Genomic DNA, 12,021 nt, shown 5'->3' on the forward strand with positions numbered 1-12,021 from the left:
AATCATCTGATTTAGTGTACAGACACTGACATCAAAATTCTGTATTCTGCAAAAATACTGCCATTGACTTGCTCTGTGATCAAAGTTAAGTCATGTTCTGTTTCAGTTTCTTGGTCTATATGATGAGGTCTAATACTGTTTAGCTAGTTCATTTTTCAAGATCTCGATCAACTGATAAAACATTTTATGGAGATACGAATCAAAAGTTTTCTGAAAACACCAACATAATAGAGACCGAGATGCTTTTTCACACTTTTGTATTACCTAGACAGGCCTGAGGCAAACAGGAAGAATTGGAAAAGCTATCAAATCAATGTTCATACTGTGCCTGAACTGTAGATAAATGGAAACTATTTTTAGCAACAAAATATGGCACCTGTTATGAGTACTTCCTTTAGAAATGAATGTTCTTCGGGTTCACACTGAATTCCACACAAAATAGCACAATTTAGAAAACCCTGCGACACAAGGCAATCGGTTAGCGTGTAAACTGGCTATTTCCTTTTGGAATTGGTATGCACTTTGGCTCCCCTTAGGCCCCTGTAATGAAAATCTTGCTGAATCTCTACATAAAATCTAAACTGGAATAAGAAAGAAAAGAAAGTCAGCCACACGTGACTGGGCATGTTAAAGAATTCTAATATTACAATCCAACTCTGTGTTGTATAATAATAGGTTACAGTTAAATTATTTTTACAGAAATTTCTCACATCAATGAAAATGTTTAAAAATTATTTTAATATTATATACATATTATAAGAAAAAAGTCTTTTAGTCTTATTGCCTTCTTGAATAACCACATTTTTATATATTTGGTAACTCTTTGTCTCAGAAGTTTCTCTAAACCTCTTTTGAGGCAGGAGATAGATGGGCCTCAGGCTGAACAGGTTCTCCCCTATGGACAGAAACTCCATAATAGCAGAAACTCCATAAAAGCAGGATGATGGAGGGGGCTGGGCCCTTCCCAGATAGAAGATAAGAGACCACATATTCCTCATTCTCGAAGTCAAGGAGACCTTTCCAACTACACATGCGTAGAAAGGCTCCTTGGAGGTCAAAAAGGGAGGGGGCGCCACCCCACAGTAAGTGATGCCAACTACCCATAGCCCTCTTCACTGGAATCCATCTTGGCTAAGAGATGTGCACGCACACAGGGGAGGACCCTGAGATAAACCAAATACGGACTCAGAACCAGGCAAAACAAGATGATTGGTCAAAGAAACCCAGAAGAAATGCCCCATAAAATTGATTCAAACTGCCACGAGGGTGCGGATCTCTCTCTCTGAGCCCGCTCGTGTGTCTATCCACACATACTGTACTCATTTTCCTCCTAATAAACACTTCAGTTGCTTCACTACTTTCTGTCTTATGTGGAAATTCATTTCTTCATGGCTGATCCCTGGTGGTCTGGTGGCTAGGATTCTGCGCTCTCACTGCCGCTGCCTGACCTCAATCTCTGGTGGGGAGGCGAAATCCTGCTTTAAGCTGCTGCAGGCCGAGGTCACCCGGATCACTTTCAACTACACTTTTCCTCATTGTCCCCATATCTTCCTGTAGAGGTTACCCATTTACTCCCTCACTTAATATTTCTCTTACATACTAGCTACTGCTTACAGATTTTCCTACGCTCACAGCTCTCTCCAATTTTAATTTTATCCTCATGGTCAGTTAGTCTATATCTTGAAGCATATATTCCTTCTAATTTCTTTTTATTTCCACTCTTTCGTTTCCTGTTGCCTTTTTTAAAAGGTGTTTTTGAACGCAGATATAAGCACGACTTTTTTTTCTGTTTACATTAACAGGATTTGTGCACATGAACCAACGCCTTTTGATCTAGCTTATATTAAATGGAAATATTTAAAGTATCCATTTGATGAAATAACTCAGACAACAGAAAAACAAATACAATATGATCTCACTTATATGTGGAATCTAAAACAACAACGAAAACCTGAACTCACATAAAAAGAGATCAGATATGTGGTTACCAGAGCAGTGGTGGGGGGAGGGGGCAGGATTGAAGGAAGGGAGTGAAAAGGTGTAAACTTCTAGTTATAAGATATGTAAGTACTAGATATGTAATATACAACAGTGATGAGTATAGTTAACACTGCTGTATTGTATATAGGAAAGTTGTTAAGAGAGTAGGTCCTAATAATTCTTATCACAAGGAATTTTTTTTTTTGCTTTTTTTTATTGTATGTATACGAGATAATGGAGGACATACTCTCTGGATTGCTAACTAAAATTACTGCAGTAATCATTCACAATATATATGTCAAACCATTGTGCTGTACACTTTAAACTTATACAGTGATGTATGTCAATTATATCTCATTAAAACTGGAAAAAAATGATAAAAAAGTACCCACTTGAAATCCAAATGTACTGTTTTGAGATCCATGACGTGGCACTCCTGGGTTTTCACATGAGGTACGTGTGGGTTCTGAAATAAAGATTAAAAACGTGATATTCCTTTAAAATTTACAGTTTTATCTAAATGTATATTTCTCTCACATAAAATAATTTTAAGAGATCTAGGGTTTAATGAAAGGGCCCTGGGTAATAATAAAGAGTAAAATCCAATCTCCATGAACAGAAGCCTGCTAATCTTAAAGCAGGAAATTCAGGTAGACTGCAGTTTATATGAATTATGCAATTCTTGAACTTTGAATCCTTCTAATATAAAAGCACTTGACATCTAACTAACTCTGTGAATAAAAAGTTAAGGGAAAATGAAGGATATGAAAGAGGAACGCATACATAAAACATTTGCTCAATGACTTTACTAAGTTATAATATCAAGTAGGGTAATATTCCCTTCAAGAAATAAATTATTTTTCCAGAAACAGGACTTAGTTATTTGCATTTTTCACTGACACCTGTAGGAGATTCAGGCATAAAAATGGTAGGGCTGGTAGTCTCTGGTTTGGCTAGCTTGTATGACAGGTTATTTGGTTAGTTTATTCAATGTGGAATTTAATTTTAGGAGAAAAGGGAACACTCATATACTGTTGGTGGGAATGTAAATTGGTGCAGCTGCTGTGAAAAACAGTATGAAGGTTTCTCAAAAGCTAGAAACAGAACTTCCCTATGACCCAGCAATTCCACTCCTGGGTATATACCCCCCAAAAAACTAAAACACTAAATCAAAAAGATACATATACCCCAATGTTCATAGCAGTGTTATTTACAATTTCCAAGATATGGAAGCAACTTAAATGTCCATTAACAGATAAATGGATAAAGAAGATATGGTATATATATATATATATATATATATATATATATATATATATATATAAATACTACTCAGCTATAGCAAAGAATGAAATTTTGCCATTTGCAGCAACATGGATGGATCTGGAGGGTATTATGCTAAGCAAAATAAGTCAGAGAAAGACAAATACTGTATGATATCACTTATATGTGAAATCTAAAAAATAAAACAACTAGTGAATATAACAAAAAAGAAGCAGACTCACAGATATAGAGAACAATCTAGTGGTTACCAGTGGAGAGAGGGAAGGAGGGAGGGGCAAAATAGGGGTAGGGGATTAAGAAGTCCAAACTACTATATATACAATAAGCTATAAGGATATACTGTACAACACAGGACATATAAGCCAACATTTTATAATAACTATAAATGGAGTATAACCTTTAAAAATTATGAATCACTAAACTGAACACCTGTAACTTACACAATTTTGTACATCAACTATACTTCAATAAAATATATGACAACAAAACACAAAAAAATTTAGGATTACAGAAAAGTACTTAGAGCCATTTTGAAATCAAAGTACCTTTTTAATATTTTTGAAGCAAGTCTAATTTCACTTGAATATGCTTTATTAACTATAAAGCTCTATACAAATATTAGTACTGATATTTCATGATATTAATCTGGAAGCTTTTTTCTTTTTCATTTTACTGATAAACAGGGAAACTATTTTAAGCATTTATTCTAGAAGTTTTACGTACTCAAAATAATATATGTTTAACAATATTAATTTTCAGTGCCTTCCAATGGCTTCTATATTTTACATTTGTTTTTCACATTTAGCCAACTGTAGTTTATAGAATAAAGAAAACCATTAAACCTCCCTACTATCTATTAATTCCCAAATTACTGAGCATTATTGATCTTTAATTAATATTACCTATGCAGTGAGGTGATGAACCACTCCAAGTGCCATCTGCTTGACATATTCTGGTGCTAGATCCCACTAATATGAAAGGAGAACTGCAGCTGAATGAAACCTCTGACTGGTATATAAAGCTTTTGCCTTCTCTTTTCCCTTGGGCAGGTATACCAGGGTCACCACAAAACTTTGCTGGAAATGAAAAGAAAGAGAATTATACAGTGATTTAGATTCATCAGAGTAAATGTCATCAGAAAAATGACAAAAATAACTGAAATACTGCACTAAAGTGACATGCTACCCATGTTAATCTATCCCAATGAAAATTTATCTTTTGTCTACATGAATAAATGCTGAATATTCAATTCAGCATAATACTTTTAAAAAATTAGTCTGATTCAAATATTTTTCCACATAGTAGACCACCTTAACAATTGTAGATTTTTTGGTATTTTTTTGTTCTATACTGACCAGAATCAAACCACATATTTGTACATATATGCTACAAAGTTGGAGTGTATTCTTGAAAAGACATGTGATTCACAGATAGCTCTATCAGAAACAAAAAAACATAATGGTCTAGGATATACTCTCCAGATTGCTATGTATTTTTTAATGTATATAAAAGATATAGTTATTTGTTTCAATGATACGTGCTCTGTTGAACACTCGGATCACATATCCTAGTATCCGAGTATTCGGTTGTCTTCCTCTTCAAAATATTGGCGGGGGGTGGTGGTAGTTTTTTAAAGAGAAAAGAAGGCCATCAGAATCCAGATCCATACAAAACCAAGGAATCTCAATGTTCTACAATCACTGAAGAAATCAACTTGACAATAGTGCTAAACAAATTGATTAGATGATTCCATTCAACATATATTTTTAAAGTACTAAAAAACAAACACTATTCTAGGTAATATTAGGTGCTTGCACTTATTAGTAAACAAACTAAGGTTCCTGCACTTGTGGAGTTTATGCTTTTGTGAGGAAAGCAAATGAATAAACATAATTAATAAGTAAAAATGGTAGTATATGGGAAGATAATAAGTCCCATGGGGAAAAATACTGTGGGCGAAGGAGATCAGGACTGTACATGTGGATGTGCTAGAGGGTGAGTAGTGGTAGTGGATTTTAATAAGGTAGCATGGATGTCTCTCACTGAGAAAAGATTTGGAGGAAAAAAACCATTTAGCCATCCATTCTCTCGCAAGGGAGAACATTGCAGATAGAGGAAACAGCATTGCCAAAGCCCTGTGCTGGGTCAAATGTAGCATGCTGGAGGGAGAGTAAGGCCAGTGAGACTGGAGCAGAGTAAGCACGCAGAACCGTAGGAGAGGATGAGATCAGATGGCTTCAAATCTAGTAGATAACTGAGGCGAAGTACATATAGCATGTTTTCAATTCCTTTTTTACTGTAGTCAAAAATACATAACATAAAATTTACTATTTTAACTATGTTTTAAAAGTATACTCAATTTTTAAATTTGCAGATTCAGCACCTGAAAGCTTATTCCCCTATAAAGCAAACCGAAATAACCAAATGTTTTTAAGTATAAATGTAGCCTTAAGATAGTTATAGGTTGAGTGACTATAAAATACATCATCCAAACCAAGACACTTTTGAGAGTAAAAGGAGGATTCTAACTGGATAGGACACCTACCAGGATAACAGAATAAACAAGAATTGCTCCAGGAAACCTGGAATAAATGAATACCTTATTTATAGAATACCTTAGTCTCAAACGCAGTGTTCAAAGACCTTCCCTGAAATTCAAGACTCTAAGAGAAACTTGGACTTTTAAACCTCTTTTTAGAAACATTTTTTTCTTTTGAAACAGTTAAGAGGAAAAGTAATCATAAAGTAAATATTAAAATAAAATAAACTGGGGAAATGTTCCAAGTATAGTAATACATGTAAAATAAATATTTATTTATTGTGTTCTGTTTTAATTTTCACCATTTCTTAGATATTGTAAGCCTTAGTGGTACTTGGCATCCAAGCACTTCTAGCAACATAATATCAAACCCCAAAGGCCAGGCTCCTTGTGTTATTAGTCTTTGTATCTCTAGCACATTTTAAATTCAATGGATATTTCCTCAGTGAACATTATCAATGGGTACTTCAGCTTTAGCAATCATTTCTATTACTAAGTTATCTCACAGTTATTTTATAATTTACTTCTGAAATGTTTCTCTAGCATATTTCTGCTGAGTCATTCAACTCAGAATCTTATCTTTATTCAATGAAAAAAAGAAAGGAGGAGAGATGCAACCACATAAACTCTTCAATCCCCCTTCCCAGCCCCCCCATCATTCAATCTGTTTTCTATCTTTAGATTTTCATGTACTAAACCAAACAACCTATTGGTGTCAAGTTTAGAGGCTTAAGACACAGGGTTTATTTTCAAAAGGCTGCAGTTCACAGTGATATAAACTTTAAGATAAAAAGGCATAGTTTGAACAGATTTAATGAGAAAAGATTTTCTTCTTTGTTAAATACCTAAAATTATTGAATTTGGCTATTCAATGGATAAAAGAATTGTCTCTTAGGTCTACCTCTCTGAACTGGAATTCATACTCTGCCATTTACTAGTAATATGACTTTAGGCCACACAATAATGTAGCTGGTCCCCTAAATGATGGCAGAGTTACCCAGTGTCCTTACAATTTGACCTCTCTGAGCTTGTGTCATTATCTATTAAAATGTCATGACTAAACATACTTAGCCAGGAGTTCTATGTACTAAAAATAATATATGTAAAGCAACTGGGACAAAGTGAGCCTTATTATATTTGGATATTTATTACAATTTAAATGTCTATAGTATGTATTTTATTATTTGCATTTTAATAGATCAAAAAATAAAACATTATATCAAGAAACTTTTTGTTTGAGATTTTTTCATTCATATCAAACAAACTTTACCATAAACTCATCTCTGTAAAATCCCCTTGTTGCTATTTATTCTGAAGTAGCTATAGAATATCTAGTCTCATTCAGAACACATTGGTCTGTTTTAAGATGATCCTTAGCATCAGAATTTTAAGGGTCAATTTGTGTGACATCAACCTTGAGGCTTGGAACACACTCTAATAAATCATATTACCTAGAAGGAGCTTCTTTAGATGTTGCATAAATTGAAGTCTAACAGACCACAATTGCAGAAGTAAATTAGTTTTATGTCTCATGCTCAATAAAACTGGTTAGTAATACTCTCTGTAGCAAATGTGATATGAATGATCTGATGGGCCAGCAAAATGGTGGCAGGCATGCCTAGTATTTGCAATCACTTAATAGGAAGCTCTTCAAATAAACTATCAGGTTTATGATTGGCCTTTTGAAATGAGAAATTTAAAATTAATAATGTAGCTTCACATTTAGCTTCACATTTTTTCAGTTTTTCAGTTATGGGTGGAGCTTTTGCATCACATTTTAAGAGATGCTTTCTTACTTCAAGGTCATTTAGGTAGTGTTGTAATATTTAAAACTTTTATATTTAATTCCCTAATGATTTGACATTGATTTGCTATTTGGTGTGAGACAAAGATTGTATGTGTGTGTGTGTGTGTGTGTGTGTGTAAACGAATTGCCTTATTGCGTTAACTGAAATGTCCATTCTTTCACCACTGATTTGTTCTATAATACATCAAGTATCAATAAATGGTTCTGTGCTCTCTATTCTCTAACACTGGTTTACTTTCTATCCCTGTACCAATGCTGTAATGTCTTAATTACTATAGCATTCTAAGTTTGATACCTGCCAAGGATTGCACTATATACCAGAGGTACAACAGTGAAAAAAAACAAAAACCTCTGCCTTTAAGGAACATAAACCTGAGTAGAGGACATCACCCAAAAAAACAAGATGTGTAAAATGTATAGTGTGTTTTGCAAACAAAGCAGTTAAGTCTAAAAGTTAGAGCAGAAGGAACATAATGGTTGGATTGCATAAAAAATAGCTACACTGGTAAATGCTGATTTTAATTGAATTTTAATTATGCATGGAAAGAGCTTAACAATCTCATATTTGTCCTGGCAAAACCTGAAAAAAAATTATGTAACAGCTGTAATCACAGTAAGTAGCTCTAGGAGAGTGAAAACATAATTTTAAGTATGGAAAGTATACTTACGTAAGCACTGTGGTACTTCCCCACTCCAGGTACCATTCCCTACACAGGTCAAAACAGCAGGAAAGGATAGTTCATAGCCTGGAGAACAGATGTAGCTAATACTAAAGCCCCAGTCGAAATTTGTTCCTTCCAACCTTCCATTAGAAATCTGGGGAGGAGTTGGGCAGGTAACAGCTGTAATTACATTAAAAATGATTAGACACAGCTGTTGAAATATCCTGGTGTTAAAAAAATAAATATCATTAGAAGAGGCATATGTGCTAATTTAACCTTTTGGAGGACAATATGGTGTGGCATGTTTTATTCTCCTGGTAGTATTCCTGAAACATCCCTGGAATCAGTCCTTCCAGGATGTGACTACTTCTTGGCAACATAATGGCTACTGGTTGTCAGATATTCTCTTACAAAATAACAAGCTTTCTGACATCGAAGGGAAGGCAAAGAGAGGGTGACCTTCTATCCAGTATACTGCAACTGATAAATTACTGGTTTTATATAAAATTATTTTCCAGTGACATTTAGAAAGACTGAAGTGCTGGGTTGTTTGGCTATATAAAGTGTCAGCATTGTAGCAAGGAATTTGGGAGTAATTCTGTGATATTTTTGAAAACACAGATTATGTATCTCATTAAAATATCCAAATTTTGTTCTATCAACCACTTAGATTCATATGCTAAAACTTACTATATAGCTTCTAAATGCATTATAAAATTTTTAAACACTCATTTTTAAAATTAAGTTGTCCTCGAGCAAAGATGAGTTAGATAAGGTGACAGAGGTGAAGGGAAAAAGAGGGGTACCAATTATAAAATCTAAAAATGAGGAATGATTTTATTTTGATGACTAGCAACATATATAAATAAATTTTGGGAGTTGTATAACATTGTCATTATCAGAATCAATTAATAATGTATGAAATATTTTATATTTATATTTTAATAATGTATAAAATATAAAATGTCTGTTCATATATTTTCACAGACTAACTATATTTATAGTGATCTGATTAGGCAACTGTGTAATCAAGAAGAAAAGAAACACATTGGTATTATTCTTTTGTGTTAGATTACGTCAGGGAGATATTAAACTCGCAATTCATAGGCATTTAGAGATGCACCTTAATGAGAAATCTCGATGATTAACAATCAGTATTACTATAAAACAGTATAAATTATCTGACATTGTATCTACAGTATTTCACAAATAATAAAAAAATTGACAAAAAATTATGAAAATATTTTCAATGGAAAAACAAATAGCATAAAGTAGTAAACTTACACCTATATTGACTAAAATATTACTTCTAGATTGCATTCTTTAAAGAAACAGGTTTACCTTTTAAGAAAAAGTACAGTTCTACAATTCACGCTGATTGTTTTCAAATTATAGAAAGTTTTTCTTCCCATCCGTGAATAACTCGACCCAGGTAGCTAATCAAGTTAAAGTTCTAGTTCATTATGGTTATATTCTCTTTTAAGTATTCATCAATCAATATAAATGATGATGGTGATTACATAGCACAGAACATGATATTTTTGTTATTTTGGTTGTATGACAGTTCATTATCATTACTTACAATGAGATATAATGTTTTTGTTAAAATGTTTTAAAATCTTACATGTTATTATCTATATGGTTTAAAGCACTCAATTTTGGTACCAGAAAAAAAAGCAAAACAATACAAAAAAACACTATTTAAATTTACTTTAAATTTGCATATTAATGCAGAAAATATGTGGTGGTTATCACTTATAAATATTGAAGAAATCATTATCATACCTCTACAAGCTGGCATTACTCCACTCCAAGTGCCATTAGTTGTACAAGTCCTGATTCTGGAACCATTCAATTCCATTGTATAGCCTGGCTGGCACATGTAGGAAACATTTTGTCCAACCACATAATCATCTCCATATCTCAGTCCACTGGCTGGTATACCTGGGTCTCCACAACTGATTACTATCAATATTGGATTGGAAGAGCAGATAGTTAATGTGGCATGTATTTAATGGAAAGAAATAGTAAGCATATGCCATACTTAATATAAAAGTAGGGAAAATTAGTTATCATGCTCATTTTTAATGATAAAACATAAGCATATTTAAACTACATACTGGCAATTCCTGATTATGATCAGTTACTTATTACAGATTCTATACACATGGCTCAGAAACTGTCATTTAGACTCGAAAAGGCCAGGTTAGTATGCTATTATGTTGTAAAAAACTCTGATGTGGTAACCTCTTCTAACCTGAATTAAATAATCATGGAGAAGCTTTCCTATAGGATCGAGATTTCTAACATAACATTTGAAATTTATACTCCTATATATGGTTACTGAAATCTCTAATTTATCAGGCTTGCTGGACTGAGAGTATATTTTCTGCACAGTGCCACTCAACTGGATATTATCATAGTTTTTAACTAACATAATGCTAGGTGCAAAAATAATAATTTTATTGAATAAATGAAAGAATGAATAAACTATAAAATGTGAATTTATCACATACTGGGCAAGATACATAATTTGTGGGCCTAGTGAAAAACGAAAATGCCAGAGCTAGGGATAGAGAAATCAACTTCCCATTTCCATCATCTCATTGCCATCCCAAGTGACAGAAAAATCCTCAAGAAATTGCGACCTCCACTCTGGAATGTGTTTGCTTCCTGGATTAGGGGTGAGTAAGAGGCCTCTGTCAAGTGCTTGCCAAATCTGCCTTGTATCGCCAGTCTAGGAAAGGGTTAGCTGCTGCCCTGCCTCTGCCCCAAGACTCCATGAGTAGAGCCAAATCCAAGCAGCTCCACCCACGCTTGCACCCAGACCCCACAAAGGGGTGAAGAACAGAGGTGCAGTGTGAGCCTCCTTCTGCTAATGACATGATGGACCGGCTGGGCATAAGGCATCAGTGGCCCAGAGCAGGGGTGGGAGTGGGAAGGCCAGGCAGGGCCAGGGGCAGCAGGTGGTAGGGAGCTAAAGGCCTATAACCCATCCTAGAAAGACAGGGAGGCAGGGAGGCAAATTGTACAAGAGCAGACTCTCCAAACCTTCAGCCCACGCTCCATTGTCCCAGTGGGCTTTAATTATAAAACACAAATTCAAAGATTAAATCATTAAAAATTTTGAGACAGTGATCACAGAGCATTAAACACCAACCACAGGAGGCTTTTGAGCACGAGATTCTAACAATCATGCTGGTCCATAAAGCTGTCTCAAATTACATATATAATATTCTCATTTATAAAATGACGCCACACAAAAACTTTCAAAAAGACCGATGACAGCATAGGAAACAAAATTAAGTCTAAATATGGCATTTAAGAACAAAGCATAACGGAGATCATATATAAGCCACAAAAGCACTTGCTGTTTTGAGAAACATGATTTAAGCATGCTTGGCTAAACGCTTTCTGGTGGCTAAGAGAAAAAGGAAAACACAAAAGGTCACATCACTTTTCCTTTTCTGGAGACAAAAAACATGTGGCATACCTACCTTTTAGTATTTGTTTTGCCTTTTGAATTTTTTTTTCATAAAAGGACAAATAATTTTACCAGGTAAATCTAAGTTATACTGTCTCATTTTTATTTTGAATTAACAATAATTAATTAATAGTTCCCATTTTGGAAGTCCAGGGTTAAAGACTAAAAATAGATTAAGACATAGAAGACCTTAATGACAATTAAATTATATTGTATTTATTAATTTACCATTAAAATTATGAATGTCAAGGTTTTTTTCATATTA

General features: G+C 34.0%; 1 protein-coding gene across 1 annotated transcript in view; it reads right to left on the minus strand.

The window, feature by feature from the left end:
• Positions 1–12,021, minus strand: part of CSMD3 (CUB and Sushi multiple domains 3) — a 1,064,314-nt gene that overhangs the window by 37,786 nt on the left and 1,014,507 nt on the right. Inside the window, exons 60-63 of the mRNA XM_004265377.3 lie at positions 10,058–10,237; positions 8,279–8,452; positions 4,167–4,340; positions 2,373–2,446 (exon numbers count right to left, since the gene is read on the minus strand). Coding sequence (XP_004265425.1) covers positions 2,373–2,446; positions 4,167–4,340; positions 8,279–8,452; positions 10,058–10,237 — 602 coding nt within the window. The remainder of the gene's footprint in view (positions 1–2,372; positions 2,447–4,166; positions 4,341–8,278; positions 8,453–10,057; positions 10,238–12,021) is intronic.

Source organism: Orcinus orca, chromosome 17, assembly GCF_937001465.1.
Source record: "Orcinus orca chromosome 17, mOrcOrc1.1, whole genome shotgun sequence".
Classification (NCBI taxonomy): domain Eukaryota; kingdom Metazoa; phylum Chordata; class Mammalia; order Artiodactyla; family Delphinidae; genus Orcinus; species Orcinus orca.